Genomic DNA, 25,201 nt, shown 5'->3' with positions numbered 1-25,201 from the left:
ACTGCTGTGCCCCCTTTGCAGACTTGGAAATCAAGGTTTAGAAAAATTCCTAACTCCCTGGGCTCAGCAGAGCACAATTGTAATCCCAGCTACCTGGGAGGCTGAGGCAGGAGGATGGCAATTTCAAGGTCAGCCTGGGCAATTTAGCAAGACCTTGTCTCAAAATTTAAAAAAAAATAAGAGCAAGGCATGCTGATGCACGCGTGTAATCTCAGTACTTGAGGCTGAAACAGGAGGATCGCAAGTCCGTGGCCAACCTTAGCAACTTGTGAGACCCTCTACAACTTAGTGAGATCCTGTTTCAAAATAAAGAATAAAATTAGGCTGAGGGTATAAAAATAAAAAGTCAGAGCCGAGCATGGTGGTGCGTGCTTGTAATCCCAGTACTTGGGAGGCTGAGACAGGAGGTTCACACAAGTTCGAAGCCAGCCGCAGCTGCTTAGTGAGGCTCTCAGCAACTTAGACCCTGTTTCCAAATAAAATATAAAATAGCCCAGAGGTAGAAGGCCCCTGGGTTCCATCCCCAGTACTACAGAAGGAAGGAAGGAAGGAAGGAAAGAAGGAAGGAAGGAAGGAAGGAAAAAGAAGGAAAGAGAGAGAGGGAGGAAGGGAAGGAGGGAGAGATAGGTAAGTAGGTAGGAAAATCTAGTAGGTAAGTAGGTAGATGGATGGATGGATTGATAGAAAGTAGATAGATAGATAGATAGATAGATAGATAGATAGATAGATAGATAGAGCGAGCTGGGCGTGTAGGTCGGAAGTAGAATGCCCCTGAGTTACACCCGCAGTATTGCAAAAAAATAAATAAATAGATCAGGCTTAGTGGCACATGACTGTGATCCTAGTACTTGGGAGGCTGAGACAGATTAATCACAAGTTCAAGGCCAGCCTTAGCAATTTAGTGAGACTGTTTCAAAATGAAAAATAAAAAGGGCTGGGGGGGGTGGCACAGAAGTAAAATGGCCCTGGGTTCAATCCCCTGTACCAAAAATTAATTAATTAATTAATTAATTAAAAATTAAAAGGGTGAAATGGTGAAGGGTATAGCTCAATGGTAGAGCACCTCTGGGTTTAAGCCCCAATACTGGGGAAAAAAAATCCCTTTACCAGGCACTCCTGCCCCGGAAGGCCACAGGCCACATCCCTGCCCAGAGTCCCCCGAGCCTCCCCTGGGCCTGTCGCCAGGCTGCCAGGCCAGTTCATCCAGTTCCCAGACCCCAGGGCCCCCACACGCCAGCCAGGACCTACGCGAGGAGCAGGGAGACAGGCTTCACAGGACAGACAGGAGCAGCTCCTCTGGGATCGTCTTTATCCCTGGTGCACTTGACGCTTGAGACGCAAACCTCACACCCTGCACATAGATACTAGGCACCCCCAACTAACAGGAGGGGAAACTGAGGCCTGGGAGAACGGGCCTGAGCCAGAGCCTGGACTCAGATGCAGGTTCGCAGCTGCACTGTCGCTTCCCTGTGAGTTAGCAAAGCTGGGTCGCCGGGCCAGAAAGCCACAAACTGGGTGCTGACACTTGCTGCCCCCGTCCTGGACCCTGAGGGGTGCCTTGCCATCCCAAGTCTACCTAAAGAACAAGGTAAAAAGAACAACGGAACCTGGGAATGGTGGCGTATGCCTGTAATCCCAGTACTTGAGAGGCTGAGACAGGAGGACCGCAGGTTCAAGGCCAGCCTCGGCAATTTAGTGACACTCTCAGCAACCTAGCAAGACCCTGTTTCAAACACAAAAAGCTGGGGTTGTAGCTTGGAAGGAGAATGCCTTTGGGTTCCATCCCCAGTACCACGCAAAAAATAGAGTGTGTTGAAGCTTTATTTTAAAAGTTGCTGGGGCTGGTCTTGAACCTGAGATCCTCCTTTTATTTCCATAAGGCCCTTTCAAGATCATTTCTGTCCTGAGAAGCCTTGAATGTGGTACAGCGGCAAAAACATGGGGAGTCCTGGCTTAGAATCCTGACTGGCTCTGTGACCTCAGACAAGTACTTAACCTCTCTGTGCCCGTGCCTAGTCTTCAATGTGGTGGAAACCGCCTAACATGCCTGGCACACGGTAGGCCCTCGCTTAGTACTGGTCCCTCCTCCTGGCCTCCCACCACCGCTAGTCCTTTGCCTGTGGGGCCAGCAGCTCCCAGTCTCCCTTCCCGCCCTGAGCCGGGGTCTGGCAGCTCTCCCGCTCCTGCCTGCCATCGCTCTTTATCACATTAGGAACGCGGCACAGCAGATTCCCTCCTGGGGTAATTAGAAGTCATCAGCGCTGCCTGGAGACCCGCGCTGGAGGGAGGCAGCTGGCTGCAGTTTCCTTGGCTCCTGGGCAGCGCTGGCCACGCCCTGCTCAGAGCACAGACCACACACCTGGCCTGGCCTGGCCAGACCCTCCCGAGTCCCCAGGGGCCATCTCCCAGGGAGCAGAGCCCTCCAGGTGCTTCTGCTTGGAGGAGAGGACTCTGCCACCCCAGGGCCCAACCGGGAGGCTTCCGGGCATCCATCCCAGGCCAGGAGGCTTCCCGCCCCAAAGGAGATGTCAGCTGCTTCTAGACTGTATTTGCAAAGGGCGTGGCAAAAGTAGACACTCTGTAGTAAGAATAACAATAACAATAGCTAGCCAAGCCAGCCAGAGTACACGCTTGTAATCCCAGCATTCCGGGAGGCTGAGACTGGAGGATTGAGGTTCTCAGCCAACCTCAGCTACTTAGTGAGGCTCTTTGCAACTCAGTGAGACCCTGTTTCAAAATAAAGAATAATATATATATATATATATTATATATATAATACACACACACACACACACACACACACACACACACACACACACACAGCACTTGGGAGGCCAAGACAGGAGGATCGAAGGTTCGCCACCAGCCTCAGCAACTTAGTGAGGCTCTCAGCAACGTAGTGAGACCCTGTTTCAAAATAAAAAATAAAATAGGGCTGAGGGTTTAGCTCGGAGGTAGAATGCCCCTGGGTTCAGTCCCCAAAACCATTAAAAAATATATATATAGCAATAGCCAGCAGCGCCAGCCCTGCTTGCCCTAGGGGGATGTTTTTGGAGGCGTCCCCGCCCCGCTGCACAGGGGTAGACTCAGGCTACAGAGCTGCCTGTGAGCGAGGCCCGGGCCCTGTGCAGCCTGGGTCTCCAGGGCTCCAGCCCGTCTGGGATTCGCACTCCAGCCACGTGGCGCAGACGTCTCCATTGGTCCCACTGTGCAGATAAGGAAACTGAGGCCCAAGAGACTTAGAAGGAGGGCTGCCCCGCAGGACTTCCCACAGGGCCCGTCCACCCCATGAAGGGCAGCCGGCCATGACACCCGGGTCACGAGTGGCCCCTGCTCCGCCTGAGCCCACAGCCTCGCGGCTCCAGTCCAATGAGCAAGTGATGTGACGGGTTTGCTGAGGGCTGTCGTGGGATGTCGAGGCCGTGGACCCCAGGGAGGGATCCTAACCACCGCAGGGCGTGGCGCTGTTCTGTGTGTATCCTAGCAGCAGGAGATTGCAATCAGGACAGCCAGGGACATACACAGTCTTCCAACATCAGATACTTCAGAACTCTCTGGAATGTTCCAGAACCTTCTGCTCTTGGGCTAAGGCTCCCCTACCCTCCTCCCTTGCTGTCACCCTCAGCTAACCGTAAGATTGGAGCTCTGACAGTGTTTGTCCTCTGGGCCTGTGCAGAATGGGGCTGGCCTTCGCTGAGACCTGGACCCATTAGAGCAGAAGCCAGAGCTGTGTGTTCCAGAACAGCCATGCGGTAGAATTTTCTTCTGAGTCGCTTGTACAAATGGCCACAAACACTTTCCTTTCTTCCCAGCCTGATGACACCTGAGCCTGGCACCCGCCTGTCACAATAAAAAGGTCTAGGGAGGCGATTCTCATTTGTCCTTACAGAAGCAGTTATTGTTCCTATGAGTCTGAAGTTTCTGTTGGCTGGAATTCAGATGTGATGGCTAGAGCTTAAGCAGCCACTTTGGGGCTCCCAAATGGACACACAGCCCCTTCTAATAAAACTTAGGTATGGGAACCAAGATTTCTTGACCACCCACTAGATACCAGGCACTGTGCTGTGACTTGCTTGTGTAATTTCTTCCTATCAACTTCTCAAGGTTGGGTGTCACTAACTCAACTCGGATAACGTCTCTAAAAAAGTGTTTTGGACTGTATATGAAACACACTAGTAAAAGGTAACATGTGCTGAGTTCTTACAAAGCTCCAGGCCCTTGAGCCCCTGCAGCAGAGAGTCAAGGTCCCACCCTCATCTACAGATGGGAAAGCCGGGATCCGGGGATCCGGGAATTTTAAGGACCAGCCCAGTTCCTAGCAAGAGTAGAACCAAGGCCGGGACCCATTGCTCAGATTCCAGGAGAAGGTTCTTTGCAGTGTTCTTTCCAGGGCGGGGCAGCCACTAAATATGCTCCTCCTGGGGAGGGCGCCGGCCCCACCCTGACCGCCACTCTGGACCCAGGATGGAAACCTGTGTGGGTACCCACACTGGACTGTTTGAAAGCATTGTAAGGGCCGGGCGTGGCGGCGCGCGCTTGTGATCCCAGCATTCGGGAGGCTGAGACAGGAGGATCGTGGTTCATGGACAGCCTCAGCTACTTAGTGAGGCCCTCTGCAACTCAGTGAGACCCTCTTTCAAAATAAAGAATAAAAAATAGGGTAGGGGGTGTAGCTTGGAGGTAGAATGCCCCTGGGTTCCATCCCCAGTACTGCAAAAAAAAAAAAAAAAAAAAAAGAATCAATTAAAAAAAGAAAAGAAAGCATTGTAAGGAATGAGCGAGAGCTGGTGGTGATAAAAGAGGAAATTTTGAACAGGGAATTAACTTCTTTGTGTTCTTCTAGAAAAATCATTTGAATAACCCAGCATGACTCGTGACTACATAGAAATACAAACGCAGCAGAGGGGGGAGGCTCCCAGCAGTCTCAGCAGGAATCTCCTGGTGTTTTCCTTTCTTTTTTTTTTTTTGTGGCACTGGGGATTGAACCCAGGGACACCCTACTGCTGACCTACACCCCCAGCCCTTTTTATATTTTAGGTTTTTTTATTGTTTTGGGGAGGGTTTGCAGTACTGGGGATGGAACCCAGGGGCTTTCTACCTCCGAACTATACCCTCAGCCCTATTTTTTATTCTTTATTTTGTTACAGGGTCTCACTAAGTTGCAGAGGGCCTCACTAAGTAGCTGAGGCTGGCTATGAACCTGTGATCCTCCTGTTTCAGCCTCCCATGTACTATATTTTGTTTGGAAACGGAGCCTCGCTAAGGCATGCGCCACCATGCGCGCACCTCCTAAGGTCCCACCCCTCAGCCCTGTAGATTGGGGGTTAGCTCTAACACCAGAACCTAGGGGGCACAGGTGAACTGTAGTCGCCCCATTGACAGAAGCCATCCCAACTCTACACCCCGCTGCAAGGGTACCCACACACACGCCGGAGTTCCCAGGCCCAAAGGAGAAGGGACGGGGCGAGCTGGGGACACCCTTGCAGACTGGGCCTCACAGGCCCTCCTCCCGACTCAGGGCCCCCCTGTAGCTGCTTTCACGGTACCCCCTGGACAGCTGAGGTGACAGCGCTGGGCACAGGACAGCCTCCCACCGTCCACAGCCCCTGAGCAGCAGAGCCCAGCCACCAGCTGCTCAGAGAATGAAACCTTCCACCCGGCCTTCTGTCTTCCAGGAAATTCCTTCCTGCTCTGGGGGACCCACGCTTTTTAGAGAACTATCCTTCATCTTTTTTGTGTGTGGTGGTACTGGGGTTCCTGGAAGCCCTTCTACCTCCGGGCTACACTCCCAGACCATATTTTTTTTTTTTTTTTAATTTGGAAACAGGGTCTCTTAAGCCAGCGTGACTGGCTTCGAACCACAGGATTATAACTGGTTAACCAAGGACGCTAGGGCAATGGCTTAGGGACCCAGGGAGGGCCGGGCCCTGTCCACCCACCTCCCTGTCCCCCTGCAGGTCAGCGGCCACTTGGACTACGCCAAGCAGATGGATGTCATCCTGAAGGCCGTGGGCATCCGCACCAAGCCGGGCTGGGGCGAGAAGGGGCTCTTGCTGGCCACAGGCAGCCTGCCACAAGAGGAGCCTCGCCAGGCAGCAGCCGCGCCCTCAGCAGATGAGACCAGCTTCCAGGACGGGCAAACCCAGGGGCCCACGCCCACGGATGCCCCCAGAGGGGCTGTGTCTACTGACCCCCATCAAGCCCAGGAGCCAGTGGGACTGGACCCATCTGCAGGGGCCTCCCTTCCTGCCACCAGCACAGCTGAGAGCCCCCAGACCTGCAGCCATGGTGTGGGCTCCAACCCACTGGGCTGCCCCGACTGCGCCCGCCAGACCCAGGGGCCCTGCCCAGGCCTGGACTGACCCCAGCAGGGGACGGACCATCTTCCTGGATTTCTCTACGCAGCTCTCTCCACCCCGGGCTCCAGGGGAGCTTGGAAGGTGGCAATTCCCAAGTCCCTTTCCTGAATGGAAGGAAGGGGGACTGGGGAGGCAGGCGGCCTGGGCCCCAGGGCCCTCAGCCAGCCACGGGCTTCCTGCGCTCCCGGCCCAGCTGTGGGGCTGAGCGCCCATCAAGAGGTCACAGGGGTCTGGGGGATGCCTGCTGCTCTCCACCCACACTCCAGGGCTGCCACCTGCCCCCAGGCCCCACCCGGAGCACCTGAGAACAGGTGCAGGTGCCAAGGGAGAGCTTCTCCTCCACCGGCAGCAGATCCGATCAGCTCTGTCTCCTGTGCACTGCACAACTCGGGAGGAACAGTCACATAGACATAAAGTAGACAGCGACCCCGAGTCGTGTGGAATGGGGGGCGGGCATGATTGTAACAAGGCCCCAGGGGTGAGCGCTGAGTCAGCACGTGGTGTGGTGGGACGGGGCCTGGTGACGGCGCACGGACTCACGGGGGAAGGGCTTCCCGGAGCAGGACCAGGGACGACACAGTAATAAACGACGATCTAAAGTCTCCTCGTGTCGCCGGCCACACACCCAGTGCTCACGGGGATCGCTTCAGGCGGCCCTGCAGCCCTGTGAGCGGCTGCGTTCTCATCTTCAGCTTACACTTGGGAAGCTGAGGATCGGGGAGATGAGGTGGCCCGTCGAAGGTCACGCAGCGGGTCAGTGCCGAGCCAAGTGACTAAACTCTGGTCAGCTGGTCAGCTCACTGGGACACCGAGCCCCGAGCTCATGTGTGTGTGCGTGCGCCACTGAGGACAGCGTTCAGGACACTGTGCCTCTGGGTATACTCTCAAAGCTTTCCTTTTCTTTTTCTTTCTTTCTTTTTTTGGACTGGGGATTGAACCCAGGGGCATTCTACCTTTGAACTACTACACCCCCAGCCCTATTTTATTTTTGTTTTGTAGCAGGGTCTCACTAAGTTGCAGAGGCTGGCCTTGAGCCTCCAATCCTCCTGTCTCAGTGTCTGGGATTACAGACATGTGCCACCATGCCCAGCTGGCGCCCAAGTGCTTGGCCACCATGTCAAGAAACCAAAGGAGCCTTCCTCTTCTCCCTCCCACTGACCCCCAGTGGCAGAGCCAGAAGCAGTCCTCCTCCACTATGCAGATGGGGAAACTGAGGCCCAGGCAGAGGACGTGGACATGCTCCAGGGGACACGGGAAATCAGCTGTAGACTCTAGCAGCTACCTGGCTTCTCTGTCTGTGCATCTGTTGGTTGTACCAACTTTTATACAACTCCTGCTGCTTCTCCAAATTGTCCATGTCTTGCATAGAAAACAGACCCTGCCAGGGAAGTGCCTGTGCCTGGTCCCAAAGCAAAGTAAGGGCAGAGTCCAGGCCAGAACCCAGGACCCTCCGGCCAGGCCCGCTTTCCACTTTCCCAGATCCCTCTCAAGCCCTCGGTGTTGCAACAGACTCCAGTCCACACCACAGGCGTGTCCTTCAGTTAGTGTTTATTGAGAGTCCCCTCAGGCCGGCCGGAGCCCTAGGGGAAGCCCTGGCGAGCACCGAGGCCCCTCTGCAGCCAGAGGCCAGGGCGAGTTAAATCAGGTCAGCACCACGGAGAGCGCTCGGCCCTGCGCAGAGGGCCCTGGAGCTTGGGTTGGTGGAACTTGCGGGCCTTAAAGAAGAAGAAAAAAACTTCAGGCTCAAAAGGAACCTAGAGCAGGCCAGCCAGGAGCCGAGAGCTGCCCCTCCCTGCCCCAAAGCCAGGCCCTGCCACAGTCTTCTGCCTCAGCCCCACCACAGCGCACAGCGCTTCAGGTCTCCGCTCTGCTGATCTAAGCAGCCACCATTCCCGTGTCCCTTAATGACCCCAGGGACAAGGGCCTGGCCTTCTCCCCACTGTCTGCCTCTAGGTGTGGGCAAGCCCAGGGCGCAGCAAAACCCATCCCTGAGGTTGAACAACAAACTGTCACCTGCCCCTTGCTCAGGGAGACAGCGCAGACTCGGCTGGGAGGCCCCTGAGCGAGGAGACCCCGCCCAGCCCCCAGAACAGGAGTTGAGGAGCCAGAGTTAATGCTGAGAATCTGGGTGGGCGCTGGAAAGGAGAAGGAAATTTAGCAGAACAGTGGGGCTGGGGTGCAGCTCTGTGCAGAGCGCTTGCCTTTCAGACGTGAAGCCCTGGCTGCCGATGCCAGCTCCACACACATAAAAGAAACAGGAGTACAAATAGCCCATCTGAGCCACAGCCAGGGACGGGATGGCCAGGGCGAAATGAGGACCTGCATCCCCTGCCCCTACTGCTGCCAGGCACACGTTCAAGACGTAACACACACCAACATCGGTACCCCTTTCTCACACAGTGTAACTGAGACTCAGAGCTGAGGCGACCTGTGCCAGAGGGGGAAGAAGAGCCCCGGCTTGAGCCCTGCCTGACTCCCGGGCTCAGGTGTTTGTCTGTGCCACTCACCTGGGGATCCTTATTGTTTGGGGGAGGTTGAACTCGGGGGCATGCTACCTTCGGGCTACACCCCCAGCCCTATTTTATTTTTTTAAACAGGATGGTCTCACTAAGTTGCCCTACATTGCTGAGGCTGGCCGCAAACCTGCCATCCTCCTGTCTCAGCCTCCCAAGTCCTGGGATTACAGGTGTGTGCCGCGATGCCTGGCTACCTGGGGATCTTTGAACACATGAATCTGATTTAGCAGGTCTGGTGTGGGGCAGAGATGCGCAATTTGAACAAACTTCCCCGGAGGCGATGAGAATCCTGTTGGTCCATGGGCTGCACTTCGAATGGCAAAGGACTGGGCCCAGCACGTCAGCATGTCCACGGTGAATGCGTTCCCTCCCACCAGCCGAGAGAACAGGCAAAGCTCAGGTTTGCAGCCTCATCAGAAGCAAGAGGTCCTGCCCCACGGCTCCGGGAGTCCTCCGAGCATCCCCTGCACAAACCACAAGGCACACTCCACGTTCTGCAGTGGCCTGCACCAGAGCCAGCTGTCCCAGGGCAGCAGCAGAGCCAGCTCGCTGTGTCCCAGATGACCTCCAGCTTCCTGGGCCAGCCACGAGCTGGCCCGAGGCCTCTGGGCCGGGGTCCCATCCCACGCAGTGCCCTGCCGGCCAGCCCTACAGCTGTTCAGTTCGTGGGAGGACCGGGTGGATGCAGCCGCAGCTCTGGCTCCGTGGGATCCATCCCAAAGAAGTTGACCTGGGCTCTGGCGGGCGGCGCAGGGTCCCGGGTGGCCTCCCCAGGCAGCAGCAGCTGGGCCACGAGCTGCTGGCCGGAGTCTGAGTCCGAGTCGGAGCCCAAGTCGGGGGGCAGAGGCAGCGGCAGCACCTGCTGCAGGCTCAGGCCGGGCCGCGCGCCGCTGTGCGAGGTGCGCATGGAGGGCGAGGCGAGGCTGGCCCGGCGCTCCCGGGGGCAGTGAGGACAGGGCAGGAGCCTGCTCAGGGCGCGCTTGAAGTCCTGCATGAAGAGTGGGTAGATTATGGGGTTCATGGTGCTGTTGCAGTATCCCAGCCACGTGAGGACGTCGAAGAGGCCCGGGGAGATGCAGTCGCAAACGGCCTGTGGGGAGAGGAGGCGCCATGCTTGGCCCCGGAGCAGGAGCACCAGGCCACCCTGCCCAGCCCGGAGGGCACAGACACGGACAAGCGCGGCCACCCAGAGGTGGCCCATCCGCCCCCCTCCTGCACCCGGCCTGCTGTGAGGCTGGGAGATTCCTGCACCCTGCTGTGACGTTACCTGGGCTATGCTGGCCACGAAGAAGGGCAGCCAGGTCACAAAGAACATGCCCAGAAGGATGCCCAGCGTCAGACTGGCCTTCAAGGCCTTCCTGCTGTGCTTGGTGGCCAGGCGCCGGCTGTCGGCAGACTCCACCTCTGGGCGTGGGGTCCTGGGCACCTGTGGAGAGGAAAACCACAGGAGTCAGCTGAGGGAGACCCAGGAGGGCCCTGAGCCTAGCCACCGACTGACCCTCAATCCCGATTCTTGACAGCAACTGGCTGAACCCTGATCTTTGACCGAGCTCCAGCCAGAGTCCTAGACTAAGCCTGAGCCTCGTTCCAAACTGAACCTTGGCTCCGGCCCCAGACCAAACCCTGAGAGCAGCCATACACCAAGCATTGACCACGGAGGACCCAGAGTGCACCGGGGCACCTGCCATGGACCCTCAAGCTGAGCCGCAGGCACGAGCCCAGACTGACCCAGATCCTGAGCCCTGATGATGACCTAGAGGCTCACACGGACCTCCAGGAGCGCGTTGAAGAGAGCAGCACGGTCCCAAACACACACCAGGCGCAGGAAGCGAGCAGCCTGCGAGCCGGCCCTCAACGCGGCCAGCGCGGTTGTGGTGTGTGTGTGTGTGTGTGTGTGTGTGTGTGTGTGTGTGTGTGGTACTGGGGGGTAGAACACAGAGCCTTTCTACTTCCAGGCTATACTCCCAGACCTGTTTTTTTGTATTTTATTTGGAAACAGGGTCTCACTAAGTTGCCGAGAGCCTCACTAAGTAGCTGAGGCTGGCTTCGAACCTGCGCGATCCTCCTGGCTCAGCCTCCCAATCGCGGGGATTACAAGCGTGCGCCACCACACTCGGCTGCCGGCGTGGTTTTGGATTATTTGTTTGCTTGGTTCTGGGGGTCAAAGGGTCTCACTAAGTAGCTGAGGCTGTCTGCAAACCTCGATCCTCCTGTCTCAGCCTCCCAACGCTGGGATTACAAGTGTGCGCCACCACATCCGGCTCCTATTTTATTTTTTTATTTTGAAACAGGACCTATCTCACTAAATTGCTGAGGCTGGCCTCGAACCTGCGATCCTTCTGTCTCAGCCTCCCAGGGACTAGGATTACAAGTGTGTGCCACCACACCCAGCTCAGCTAGCACATACTGCAGTGAGCCTTTGCACCTTCCAAAGCCTTTAGCACCTCAAGAATTAGTTGCATTTGAACAGTATTGGGGGGAAAAAAAATAAAAGAGGGCCTGCTGCTGTCTAAGCAATTTCTTTGCATATGGGTTCTCTTTAATTTTGGAACAATGGCTTCTTTGCCTGTGTAATTATCCTCACACTTCACACAACAGAGGTGTTTTGTTTTAGTTTTCTGAGAATGCGTGCACAAAGCCAATCATTGCAATCAAGTCCCATAGAGATTTCTAGGGGTGCCGGGGACCCTGGCATCTTCCGGCTCCGACTCCGTTGTGCTGTAGACAGGCAAGCACCTCCATTCTCCACGGTGGGCTGCGGGGGCCGGGGGGGCAGGAAAGAAGCTGCTCCCGGGCAGACACTGGGAGGAGGGCAGAACCCAGGGAGGCTACAGCTTCACCTCACCCCCTGGAACAGCAGCCCCAAACCTTAAAACATTCTCTGCTCTAGACAGCCCTGTAGCCCAGAAGTTCTCTTCACCTTTGAACCACAGAGACCCTTTGAAAATTTAAGAAAATCTAGCTGGGCAAGATGGTCACCCCTGGAATCACAGCTACTCCGGAGGCTGAAGCAGAAGGATCATGGGTTTGAGGCCAGCCTCAACAACTTAGACCCTGTTTCAAATTAAAAAAAAAAAAAAAAAAAAAGCCGGGCGTGGTGGCACACGCTTGTAATCCCAGTACTTGGGAAGCTGAGACAGGAGAATGGGAGGTTTGTGGCTAGCCTCTGCTACTTAGTGAGGCCTCTACAACTTAGTGAGACCCTGTTTCAAAATAAAAAATAAAAACAAGGCTGGCTGGGGGTGTAGCTCAGAGGTAGAATGTCCCTGGGCTAAACCCCCAGCATGGCAAAAAGAATGTTAATAAAGCAGGGCTGGGAGTATAGCTTAGAGGTAGATTACCCCTGAGTTCAATTCAATACATAAATAAATAGCTGGAGATGCGGTTCAATGGTTAGTGCTTGCCTAGCATGTGTGAGGCTCTGGGTTCCATCCCCAGTTTTATAAAGAAAAAACATCTAAGAAATCTAAAAAAAAAAACCTCTCCCTAAACTCGGCGTGGTGGCGCACATTTGTAATCCCAGAACTCAAGAGGCTGAGACAGGAGGATCGTGCAGGTTAAGTCAGCCTCAGCAGCTTAGTGAGACCCTGTTTTCAAATAAAATATAAAATAGGTCTGGGAGTGTAGCCCAGAGGTAGTAAGCCCCTGGGCTCTATCCCCAGTACCCCCCCACACACACACCCTCTCCCTAGAAACTAAACAGTTCTTAAGTTTTCATGCACACACAAAGGGGGAAAAGTCCCCCACGCCCAGAGGGTTCAGAGACCACTTTAAAATCTCTAATTTCTAGCTGGGCATGGTAGCACAAATACAATCCTCAGTGCCACAAAAAAAAATAAAATAAAAAATCACTAGTTTCCACCAGGATCCCCTAGAAGCCCATGGACGCTGGGTGTGAAGCCCTCCTTGACACCATGGGTCATAACCAACTTGACTTTTCCAATTAGAGTTACCCAAAGTGACACACACACACCCCCACGCATTTACCAGTTCAATAACCACTGACGTGCGACGTCGTGCACGACGCATCGGAGCCGAGCAAGGGGTGTGCGAGCTGCCTGGGAACACTGACGGCAGCAGCTCACCCCGCATCTCCTAAGTCGCACACAAGCCCGGCTCTGCTCTAGCAGCAGCCAGAGGGGGTTGGGTGTGGGGAGAGGAAAAGATCAGGAGGAGGCAGGGAGGGAACCGTATTCCCAGGCAACCCTCCGCAGATGGAAAGGGGGCGGAGGAGGCTGAGCCAAGATGTGCGGTGCCAGGGAGGTTCAAAGCCAGCATCCCACCCCATGGCAGGCAGGCGCGCCTTGCCCCTGCTCCACCCCCTCCAGGCTCCAGAGCCTTGTCCGTGGTGCTGGAACTCCAGGGGTTCTCATTCTGGACGGGGTGGGGGGCGGGGAGGAGCTGAGTAGCTGAGGCTGGCTCTGAACCTATGGTTCTGTCATTTCTGCCCCACTGAAATTTGGTTAGACAGCTGTGGAGGGGAAACTCACAGAAGAGCATCCTAAGAAGGCCCTGGGTCTCCCTTGGACTTGGAGGGGCCGCGCGGAGCAGAGGCAAGAGCTGGTGGTCTGGCTTCGATCCAGGCCCCACCGCTCCCTCCTCTATGATCGTGAGCGGGCCTACATCTGCAAAATGGGGGCGGGGACGTGCAGCGCACAGCGGCAGTGTAAGTACCATGCCCCACACAGCAAGTGCTAAGAGCCTGGTGGTCACGGTGCTGGTTTGAGGACGTGGGGGGGCTGGGGTATTTGTATTTATTTATTTATTTATTTATTTTTGGTACTGGGGACTGATCCCAGGGACATTCTACCTCTGAATGTCTTTATAAATTTTATACCCCCAAGCCGGGCGTGGTGGTGCACACTTGTCATCCCCGTGCTTGGGAGGCTGAGACAGGAGGATCACACGGGTTCGAAGCCAGCCTCAGCTACTTAGTAAGGCTTTCAGCAACTTAGTGAGACCCTGTTTCCAAATAGAATATAAAAAAAAAGGTCTGGGAGTATAGCCCGGAGGTAGAAAGCCTCTGGGTTCCACCCCCAGTACCACCAATAAATAAATAAATAAATAAATAAATAAATAAATAAATTTTAGACCCCCAGCCCTTTTTTTTTTTAACACAGCCTCCCTAAGTTGCTGAGGCAGACCTCGAACCTGTGATCCTCCTGTCTTGGCCTCCCAAGTGCTGGGATGCCAGGCGTGCGCTACTGCACCCGGCTGATTGGGATGGTTTTGAGCCTCCGCGTCCTCCTGCTAGCAGCTCTGGCCTCCCCAGAGCAGCGCAGACGTCAGGACTGATGCTCTGACTCACCGTGTGGCAGCCTGGACTCTGCGAGGACGCTTTTCCCTCCACCCCCACCACACACACATCAACTCCAAAGTCTGGTGCCAAGTCGTCAGGAAGAAAATAGGGTCTGCCTTCCTCCCCCCCCCCTGTTCTGGTTTTCTCTGCTCCAGATCAGACTTGGTCCAGTGTCTGCACCCCAACCCCGCCACCATCAGCCTGCAGCCTGCTTCACGTGCCTGCTATCAATGGTGACACGCAACACAGGGAGGGAGGAGACACTTTCCAGAAGGTTCCAGTCATACATGACTAGTGAGCCAGGAAAGAGATCTTGTCAGTGCTCGGGCGCTGGGGGACTGAGGCACCCGGTTTGGGGGCAACCATTGGGAGAGGGAGTTCCAGAGAAAGGGGTGAAGATGAACCGGGACGCTCTAGTAGGAAATAACCCTGGACTTTTCTTTCTCCCCAAACAGTTGAGCCGAGAACGCATGTCAGAAGAGAGAAGGAAAATGAGGGACCCGAGCCCCAGAGACCCCACGTCAGCATCCTCACCCCCGTCTTTTGAGCACTCACCACACGTGAGCATTTAGCAGTCCCCAAGTCGCGCACTGTTTATGAGAGCGGGGGTCATCACGCCCATCCTGTAAACCAGGCAACTGAGGCCCGCAGAGGCAAAACGAGATGCCGGAGTCCTGAGGCATCATCCTGCTCGGTGCTCAGGGGCAGCATCCCCTCGTAACCCCACGACTGTCACCGAGACACCCTCAAGGAGCAGAAGCCAATGGCGACCACCATTCCCCTCTGACCTCTCTTCCCTGTAACCACCTCTCGGGCCCGTGTGGCCCGTTGTCTGCAGGTCCCTCACACGCCAGCGGCTCCTGTCACTCCGAGGGCAGCTGATGGAGGAAACTCCACATGGCCCTTCCAGCCTGCGCTGGACACACGGGAGCGTGTGCTGGGCACTGTGGGCGAAAAGAAAGATCTGGAAACGGCCTCGGGGCTTAAATACGCCATGACACGCGCCACCGCAGAAGACCACATGGATGTCTGGGGGTTTGTTGTTGATGTTTGGATTTTTGCAGTACTGGGGATGGAACTCAGGGGAATTCTACCTCCGAGATACACCCCGGCGTATTTTTTATCCTTTATTTTAAAGCAGGGTGTCACTACATTGCCAAGGGCCTCACTGAGTAGCTGAGGCTGGCTGCGAACCGCGATCCTCCTGTCCCAGCCTCCCGAATGCTCCACCACGCCTGGCTCGGAACCAGTTATTTTACCACTGAAAGGAAAGCCACACGCGTGTGTGTGTGTGTGTGCGCATTGTTGCCGGGGATGGAATCCGGAGCCTCGCAAGGCTCTAGGCACGTGTTCCACCTCTGAGCGCCACCCCAGCCTGTGCAGGGGACGCCTATCTCCCTGACTCTTCAAACAGCCTCACAGGACAGATATCATCAGCCCTGGGGTCCAGGGGAGTGAAGGGACTTCTCCAAGGTCATCCAGACTGGCTGGATGCCGAGCCTCAGCTCCGCCCTGGCTGCACGGGCCGCCTGGCTCCGCGCAGCCCCTCTGCCAGCCTCTCCCGGCCAGGCCCTTCCTCCCCCGCGCAGATATTTCTGTGATCACAGCCTCCTCCTCTGAGGAGGAGGAAGGACAGAAAGGAGGGAAGACGGATCCCCGAGACAGAATGATGCGCAGTTTGGCGAGAGAGGGGAGGAGGGGGAGAGACTGACAGGGCAGGCGAGGGGAGGATGGAATGCGTAAGGAAGAGAAGCAGGGGAGCTGAGAGCTAAAGGACAGAGGAAGAGGGAAGGCTGAGAACCAGAGAGGCAGGATGCCGGCGGGGGTGGGGGCAGAGGAGGCAGGAGGACCGCGGCGGCCCTTCCGGCTACTCTCCCTTGGGCTGAGCATGCCCGGCCCTTCAGAATCACCCAGGGCTGAGCACCATCCGCATCCACACACACCCCTGCCCTGGCAGCATCCCGTCGGGTACCACCACACCCCGCCCCACCCCTCCCCGAAGCCCAGCCATCAGCATGGTGGACACACTGAAACTACCGGCAGGCCAGTGGACTTTTATTTTTCAGTACTAGGGACTGGACTCTGGGGTTTGTGCATGCTAAGAAGGCATTGTACAAGCTGGGCGTGGTGGCACATGCCTGTAATTCCAGTACTTGGGAGGTCAAGACAGGAAGATTACAAGTTTGAGGACAGCCTCGTCAAAGTAGCAAGACTCTTAGCAACCTAGCAAGACCATAAATATATATATATATATATATATATATATATATATATATAGAGAGAGAGAGAGAGAGAGAGAGAGAGAGAGAGAGTGTGTGTGTGTGTGTGTGTGTGTGTGTGTGTGTGTGTGTGTGTTGAAAATGGAACCCAGGGGCATTTTACTTCCAAGCTATACCCTCAGCCCTATTTTTTATTCTTTATTTTGAAACAGGGTCTAAGTTGCAGAGGGCCTCACTAAGTAGCTGAGGCTGTCCACGAACCACGATCCTCCTGTCTCAGCCTCCCGAATGCTGGGATTACAAGTGTGCGCCACCACGCCCAGCTAGCAATACCGTATTTTAAAGCAAAAAATTAAAAGGGAAAGGGGTATAGCTTAGAGTTAGAATGCCCCCTGGGTTTTATTCCCAGTACCAAAAGAAAAAAGAAAAGAAAAGAAAGAAGGTCCTTCCTCTGAGCTGCTCCCCAACCTCCACTGCACTGTTGGATGCTCATCTTCAACCCATGATCCTTCTGTCTCAGCCTCCCAAGTACTGGAATTATAGGTATGTCCCACCATGCCCAGCTACTAACAGCTTTATTTGTTTATTTGTTTGTTTGCTTGCTTGCTTGTTTGGTGATAGTGGGGATTAAACCGAGGAGCAGCCCACCTCTGGGCTACACCCCAGCCCTCTTTATTTTTTTATTTTGAAACAGGGCCTCATAAGTCACTATGCCCTGGCCTCGATCCTGTGATCCTCTGGTCTCAGCCTCCGAAGTCCTGGAATCACGGGCATGTCCCACCCGACTAGCCGCTGCTTTCTTCCAGCCCATCTTCTCACAGAGGCTTATGTGGAGGGGAGATAACAAGGCTGACCAGCTCTCCAGTTCTCAAACCGAGGGGAACTGGGGCTTCGGGACCTGTGCCCAGCTCCCTTCCCCCGTGGGGGGCCAGAGGCTGCATCCGAGTGAGCGGGCGCTGGGGCTGAGGGGCTGGGCACAGGAGGAAAGGGCTCTAGCGCACCCCATGCGTCGGCATTCCCCTCAGGACCGGGCTGAGGAAGCCCCAGCTCCAGGCCACACCCGGCTGACCCTGCAACAGGCCAGCTCCCGTGGAGGACGGCGGCCAGAGAAGGGGAGCACCCAGACGGGCCACTCTCCAGGCTCAGGAGGCTTGCCTCGGAGCAAGGGAGGCTCTGACGCTTCAGATTCCAGCCACGAGAACAGGCTTTCCAGAAGGTGGGAAATTAGAGGGGATTTATCTCTGGCTTGAGAGGCCGTAGAGCGTTCTTCCTCAGAGGCCGAGACTGACCTCAGCAACCCAGGAGATCTCCCCAGCCTTTGGTTTGGGGGCTCGCAAGACTACTTTGCTTCAGTCTTCTAACACTGAGCAGTGAATTTATTTATTTTTTTTTTTTTTCTGTACTGGAGATGGAGCATTCTACCTCGGAGCTACACTCCTAGCCCTATTTTTTATTATTTATTTTGAAACAAAGTCTCACTGAGTTGCAAAGGGCCTAAGTAGCTAAGGCTGTCTGCGGACCAAGATCCTCCTGTCTCAGCCTCCCGAATGCTGGGATGACAAGCAAGCGCCACCACGCTGGGCGTGAATCAATTCTTGATGTTCACTGGGCAAAGCTCCCTTCTTAAAAGCTCTTTACTCCTAGAGAGAGTGGTTCCTGACCCATGCCGGCCTCTCCAAGTCTATCTTTCCAACTAGAACACAGATTCCAAAAGGGCAGGACCTCCTCGGTCTTGTCTGTCTCCACCTCTGCAGCCCAGGGCAGCCCCTGTACACGGGAGGTGCTCAGTGCACGCCACCGAATAGATGAACCCAAGGAGCAAAAAGTTTAGGATCCGCCCCACACAAGAACTGACCCCCAGCCAGGCATGGTGGTGCACACCTGGGATCCCAGTGCTGAGGAGGCTAGGACGGGAGGATCACAGGTTCGCAGCCAACCTGAGCGGTTTAGTGAGGTTGTCCGCCGCCTAAAGAGACCCTGTTTCCAGATGAGAAATAAAACTGGGCCGGGGGGGTAGCTCAGAGGGAGGATGCCCCGGGGGGTTCAATCCCAGCACCCGATCCTGAGACCAGGGCTTGAGCAAAGGCAGTGAACGGGGTGAGCAGGGGCGGAGGCCCGGCTCCCCGGAGCGCTGCGTCCACCCCATGTCGCCAATAAACACCTGGCTGGAACATGGCGGTAAACAAAAAAATCTGTCACAGAGCTTGCATCCTGCCAGGGGAAATAAACAATCGCTCAATAAACGGGTGAGTATATAATAGGGTCCGTGAATGCAGACACCGCGGAGAGAATAACTTGGAAAACCCGGACAGGCAAGGACCACTGGGGTGGGGATGGCAGCTCCTACTCTCTTTTGGGGGAAGTGAGTTTACTGGGAAGGGAACCCAGGGGGCCTTCTACCTCTGAGTTCCACCCAGCCCTTTTTATTCTTTTATTTTGAAGCAAGGTCTCACTAAGTGCTGAGAGCCTCACAAGTTGCTGAGGTTGGCCTTGAACCTATGATCCTCCTGTTTCAGGCTCCCAAACACTGGGATTACAGATGTACACCACCACTGCCCCTGGCTTAATTACTACTCTTTTTTTTTTTTTTTTTTTGTGGTACTGGGGATGGAACCCAGGGGCATTCTACTACCTCCGAGCTACACCCCCGACCCTATTATTCTTTTTTTTTTTTTTTTGGTGGTGGTACTGGGGTTTCTGGAAGCCCTTCTACCTCTGGGCTAAGCTCCCAGACCTTTTTTTTTATATTTTTATTTGGAAACAGGGTCTCTTAAGCCAGCATGGCTGGCTTCGAACCTGTGCGATCCTCCTGTCTCTGCCTCCCAAGCGCGGGGATTACAAGCGTGCGCCACCACGCCTGGCTCTTATTCTTTATTTTGAAAAGTTGTCTCGCTAAGTTGCAAAGAGCCTCACTAAGTAGCTGAGGTTGTCCGAGAGAGAAACGCAATCTTCCTGTCTCAGCCTCCCAAATGCTGGGATGACAAGCGTGTGCCACCAAGGAAGAAAATGAACACAGGCCAAAAAAAAAAGTGGAGGAAACCATGTGAAGATATGGAGAAAGGGCACTCCCGGAGGAGGGGACGGAGGGGACGGCAGTGCAAAGGCCCTGAGGTAGGAATGTGCTGAGGGTTTTCAAGGACACAAAACTTGCCAAAGCAGAGGACCCACACCAGGGGACCCACAACGTCAAGAGCTCGCTCCAGCCAGACACAGTGGCTCGAGTCTGTGACCCCAGTACTCGGGAGGCTGAGACAGGAGGATCACAGGTTCAAGGCCAGCCTCAGCAGTGGTCCATTTGGGACAGGCTGGGTAACGGCCCAGACTGGAGACAGCCGTCCACAGGTAGAGTCGGAAACAGGGATGCTTCTAGCTGACATATGGACGCCCATAAAGAACAGCGTGCTAGCCCTCACAGCGTGCTAGCCCTCGAGCTGAGCTCCAGCTCTTCTGGCCAGGTCAGGAGAAGCCTTGTGTTGATTTACCAGGTCACCAATATCCGGAACATTGAACAAGAAAGCAGGCCTCGGGCCTGGTGACATCGACCGCACCCAGGGACTTCCGGGACAGTGCCGGGGCGTCTCCAGCGTCCCCGCACTTGCGTTCGTGACCACCTTCTGCCTGTGGCAAGGGACACGGCTCTTTCATTTCCAGAAGATATATGATATTTTCTTTCTAAGCAAATTCACAAAATAAAGATAAATGAAAGCTGGGTGTGGCGGCACACACCTGTGACCCCAGTCCTTGGGAGGCTGAGAAAGGAGGATCGAATCTCCCAGGACAGGGTCAGCACCTAAGGGAGGGCCTCAGTAACTTAGGGGGACTCTGTTTCAAAATAAAAAATAAAATAGGGCTGGGGGTGTAACTCAGAGACAGAGCGGCCCTAGGTCCAATCCCCGATGCCAGTCCAAAGTTAAGGGCTGGCGTGTAGCTCAGTGGAATAGCATTTGCCGAGCATGTGAGAGGCCCGGGTTCCGTCCCCAGGACTGCAGAAAGAAAAATAACCACACTCTCCACAAGAGCCTGGGAGGCCCTCTCTGTGCCCTACATGAGTAAGAACTGAGTCTTGACTGCTGAGGCATCGTGCGCAATCTGTCTGCGTCAGAGCACCAAGAGCCCCGGAGCTCACCGCTCTGTGCAGTCCCTGAGAGAAACCGCCTGTTTTTTTATATCAGAAAAGCAGGAGAGAGACCTTTTATTCTCCAAATGATTTAAAAGAAAATAAAGGAACTCCTGAGGAGAAGCTGCCACAAGTTAGGAGCGCCTTAGCAGGCACGACCATCTCACCCAACACTGAGAAAACAGTAAATCTTTACCAGTATAAAAGAAAAGCCAGGCGTGGCGGCACACGCCTGTGATCCCAGGACTTGGGAGGCTGAGACGGGACAGTCACAAGCCCAAGGCCAACTTCAGCTGAGGCCCTCTGCAACTTATTTTGAAGCCCTGTTTCAAAATAAAAAATCAAATAGGGCTCAGAGAATGCCTCTGGGTTCAATCCCTAGTAGAAGGAAGGAGGGAAGAAGGGAGGGAGGGAGGGAGTGTGGACAGCCTCGGTCAGCCGCCCCACCTCTAAAGAAGCGAGTCCCGGCCACAGCCACTTGCTGGGACTCAAGAATGTTCTGGGAGCACAGACAGGCAGCCAAGCAAAGCTGAAGCCAAATTCCCATCTGCCCGGGCTCCGAGGTGAGGGCCAGGTGCGGCTCTGACCTCGCTGCCGGGTGCCACAGCCCAGCTGCTCTGGGGGACTGCCAGGAGGCTGACAGTCTTTTATCCCTCAGCCAAGTCCCAACTCCCCCCATGACCCCCAAGGAACCCACCACCTCCAAGAGTCTCCTCCCCCCAAGCCTACGCCAAGATGACTGGACAGCCCAGCTGGGAACGCGCCCAGGACTTTAGGCTTCATGGCCTAAATCTCTGGGGTCTATCCCTCCATCGGGATGGCAGGACAGCCACCCCACTTCGAGATCTTGCAGGGCCTCAAGCTAAGAGCACCTTTCCCGTCCGCGAGCGACTATGGCGCACCTACTACATGCCCTGGAGATCAAAACTGACCTAGATTCATGCAGCCCCTCGAGCCAGGATGACCAGGTGCACAAGTACGCTGGAGGTTGTGAGGAGAATTACAGAGCGGGGGGTCTGCAGGCAGAGGTCAGGGCCGTCCTGGGAACGGGAGGCTGAGAAGTCAGGCAGGAGCGGCACCAGGGAAGAGCATTCCAGGCCATGCCTGAGGCCTGCTGGGAACTGTCCTGAGGGCCCCAAGGCTGGTGCAGAGTGAGAGAGAGGGGGAGCGGAAGAGGGGAGGCTGGAGACCCTGAGGCCACATCGTGAGGTGAGATTTTATTTTATTTTATTATTTTATTTTATGCAGGTCTGGGGATGGAACCCAGGGGCATTCTACCTCCGAGCTACACCCCCCCCAGCCCAATTTTTATTCTTTATTTTGTTTTTTGTTGTTGTTTTGTTTTTGTTTTTGTTTTTTGTTTTTTTGGTGGTACTGGGGTTCCTGGAAGCCCTTCTACCTCCGGGCTACACTCCCCAGACCTATTTTTACATTTTTTTAAAATTTGGAAACAGGGTCTCCTACGCCAGCGCGCAGCTGGCTTCGAACCTGCGCGATCCTCCTGTCTCTGCCTCCCAAGCGCGGGGATTACAAGCGTGCGCCACCACGCCCGGCCTTTATTCTTTATTTTGAAACAGGGTCTCACTGAGTTGCAAAGGGCCTCACTAAATAGCTGAGGCTGTTCCAACCACAATCTTCCTGTCTCAGCCTCCCGAATGCTGGGATTACAAGCATGTGCCACCATGCCCGGCCTCTGAGGTCAGATTTTATTTGGAGTGCGATTGGGGGTTTAGGTTAGGGTGACAACACAGTCTCTTTCTTTCTTTCTTTCTTTCTTTCCTTCTTTCTTTCTTTCTTTCTTTCTTTTTTAATTGCTCTGGCCCCAGGCAGAAAATGAGCAGTGGAGCCCGGAATGGAAGCAGGGGTGGGAGGGGCACAGAGGGCCTGCCAGAGGCCCCAGGCAGGAGCTAGCACCGAGCACCCCACATTAGGGAGGTGGAGGTGGAGACCACACCCCCTCAGGAGGCAAAACCAAGGGCCCTGAAAATGAGTGGCTGAGTGTGCGGGAAAGACTTCCTAAGTTTCCAGCGTGTGATGCCAGGAGGAGCCCTGTGCCATACTGGAGAAGCTGAGCCTCCCTAGTCGCCTGCCACGCGGGTTAGCGCCTGCCCCTCGAGCCACGGGGCTGTCCCGTGGGCCGTCAGCCACCCAGGGCGGCGCTCAGAAGAAAGCCGGGAAGGCCCCAACAGGCCACCAGCAAGTGTTGGCTAAGTGGCGGGCACCCCGGGGGCCCCCAGTGGCTGCCCGCTCCTCTCAGCCCACAAGCCGGGTCTTTCGGAGCATCCCCGGTACCTGCAGCGTCTCCAGGGCCTGGCCGGCCACGCCGGTGCTGAGGGAGGCCACCTGCACCGCCTGCTTGCGGGCGGCCAGCAGGATCCTGCAGTAGGTGAAGCAGATGGCACCCGAGGGCAGGAAGAAGGTGAGCCCGGACGCCACGAGGACGAAGGGCAGGCTGGCCAGCAGGCGGCACTGGCCTGGCGCGGGTGCCTGCGCCTGGCCCAGCTCGTGCCAGCCCAGCAGCAGAGGCAGGAAGGAGGCGAGCGCCGCCAGGCCCCAGGCGCCCAGGACCAGCGCCAGGGCGCGCGGCGGCGTCATGCGCAGCTGGTAGCGCAGCGGAGACAGGATGAGCAGGTAGCGGTCCAGGCTGATGAGGCACAGGTTGAGGATGGAGGCGCTGCAGCACATCACGTCGAAGGCGGTCCAGAGCGGGCAGAGGCGGCGCGCCAGCACCCAGCGTCCGTACAGCGCGTTCAGCATGGCCGGCGGCATCACCACCAGCCCCACCATCAGGTCCGACGTGAACAGCGACACCAGGAAGACGTTCGACGTGTGGCGCAGCGCCGGCTGCGTGCAGATGAGCGCGATGAGCAGCGAGTTGGCCGCCGCGGTCAGCGCGATGACCACGCACAGCGCGGCCGCCAGCCAGCCGCTGCCGCCGGGGGGCGCCGGCGGCCCCGACCCCCAGGCCGGGGTGCTGTTGCTGGTAGGGCCTGGCTCTGGGACCATGGGGGCTGGGGGCGAGGGCGTGGGCGGCAGGCCGGGGATGGAAGACTGGATGGGTGCTGTGGGTGAGAATGGCCGACAGCCCCCCAGGGGGTAGGTGGCCAGACAGGGCCAGGGGGCGCTAGGTCCGGGGGCAGCGACCAGGAGCGGGAGACGGGGCAAATGGACGCCCCCGGGGGCAGAGGGGCAGGGACCTGGTGCGCTTGGGGAGGGGCACCTGGGGAGCGAGTCCCCTAAAGTTAGGCGGAGGTTGGGTGGGCGCCCTGGGGCGGGGCCGGGCCCCCTGAGGGTGGGGTGAAGACGGGGGGCCGGGCGCCGAGCGGGGGGCGCGGGCGAATGGCGCTCCCGGCCGGCACGCTCCCTTGCAGAGGGTGGGCCAGTGGCTGCCGTCGCGCCGGGGGTCGCAGTTCCCCGGGGGTCGCGGGTCTCGCGGTGCAGAGGCGCCGCGGCGGGGGCCGGGGCCGGGCAGGCCCCGCCGGCAGCCGGGGGCAGCGCCTCCCTCCGCCGCGGGCGCCCCCCGCTCGCGCTCCGTACCTGGGCGCCGGGCGCGGCGGCGGGCCGGGGGCTGCAGGGCTGCGGCGGGCCGGGGGCTCCCGAGCCCGGGAGCGCGGCGAGCAGCCGGTGCCAGGCGCGCGGTCCTGCGCCCGCCCCGCGGTGGGCGGGGACTCCGAGCCCCCGAGCGGCCGGGGTCCCCGGGCTCTGCAGGGTCGCCGTGAGCGCCCCCAGCTGAGCCGGGTCCTCCCGGGCTCGGCGCCCCCACGCCCCGCACCCTCCCGGGGCGATGGCGCAGGCGGAGCCCAAGGGCGGGAGTGACCTGCGCGCACCCGGGGATGGCGCCTCGGGGAGGTCTGGCCACTCGGCGGGGCAGCCAGCTGGCAGATTCGGGGCTAGTCGCGTGCCATCCCCGGGGCCTCCATTGCTGTGTCTCTAAAATGGGTGAATGATTCCTGGCGTGTTTCCCCCTTTTTCTGAGCAGTGCGCTCACCCTCCCCAGGTCTTGGAGCAGGAACTATCGGCGACCCAGCAGCGCCCGCCAAGTACTACAGCTGAAGTCCTCGACCTGCGGGCGCTCCGTGTCTAACCCAGGGTGAGCAGGATTTAGGTATGAATCCCCGGGCCGGGCAGGGTAGGGTCGCCGCAGGCAGCGGGGTGGGGTGTGGCGCCCCCTGGCCGTGACCCTCCCCTCCGTGACACTGCGGTGCAGATTCAGATTGCAGAATTCATTCCTTCATTTGACAAAAAAAAAATTTTTTTGGTGGTAATGGGGGTGGGACCCAGAGGCTCTCTGCCTCCAGGCTACACTCCCAGACCCATTTTATATTTTATTTGAAACAGGGTCTCACTAAGTTGCTGAGAGCCTAAGTAGCTGAGGCTGGCTTCGAACCTGCACCATCCTCCTGTCTCAGCCTCTCAAGCGTGGGGATTACAAGCATGCGCCACCACGCCCAGCTAATATTTTCTTTAAAAAAAAAAATCTGGCAGAATCTCCTCTGTGGAGCTGAGATTCTAGGAAGGAGACAGACAATAAAAACAAGCCCAGTAAACATGTAAACTGATAATAAAGCGATATTTGCTGCGGAGCACCAGGAAAATGTGCGCCTATATAAAGAGTATCTGGGAATAAGCGTGGGGTGCAGGCCTGTAATCCCAGTACTTGGGAGACTGAGACAGGAGGATCACTGTTTCAA

At 56.5% G+C, this 25,201-nt stretch overlaps 2 protein-coding genes across 2 annotated transcripts in view; one reads left to right on the top strand and one right to left on the bottom strand.

The window, feature by feature from the left end:
* The window catches only part of TMCO4 (transmembrane and coiled-coil domains 4), a gene marked incomplete at both ends in the record, with an annotated part of 61,915 nt that extends 55,553 nt beyond the window's left edge, over positions 1 to 6,362 (top strand). Inside the window, one exon of the mRNA XM_080692808.1 lies at positions 5,958 to 6,362. Within this exon, the coding sequence (XP_080548934.1) occupies positions 5,958 to 6,362 (405 nt within the window). The remainder of the gene's footprint in view (positions 1 to 5,957) is intronic.
* A 3,171-nt stretch (positions 6,363 to 9,533) lies between these two features.
* On the bottom strand, positions 9,534 to 23,516 carry HTR6 (5-hydroxytryptamine receptor 6; the record flags this gene model as incomplete). Its single annotated transcript, XM_080692380.1, has 3 exons — positions 9,534 to 9,965; positions 10,143 to 10,301; positions 22,803 to 23,516. 3 exons carry the CDS (start codon positions 23,514 to 23,516, stop codon positions 9,534 to 9,536), a joined length of 1,305 nt encoding a protein of 434 aa, XP_080548506.1.
* Positions 23,517 to 25,201: the final 1,685 nt, after the last annotated feature.

Source organism: Muscardinus avellanarius (assembly GCF_963383645.1).
Source record: "Muscardinus avellanarius genome assembly, chromosome: 3".
NCBI lineage: Eukaryota > Metazoa > Chordata > Mammalia > Rodentia > Gliridae > Muscardinus > Muscardinus avellanarius.
This window is presented reverse-complemented; position numbering and strand designations above follow the sequence as displayed.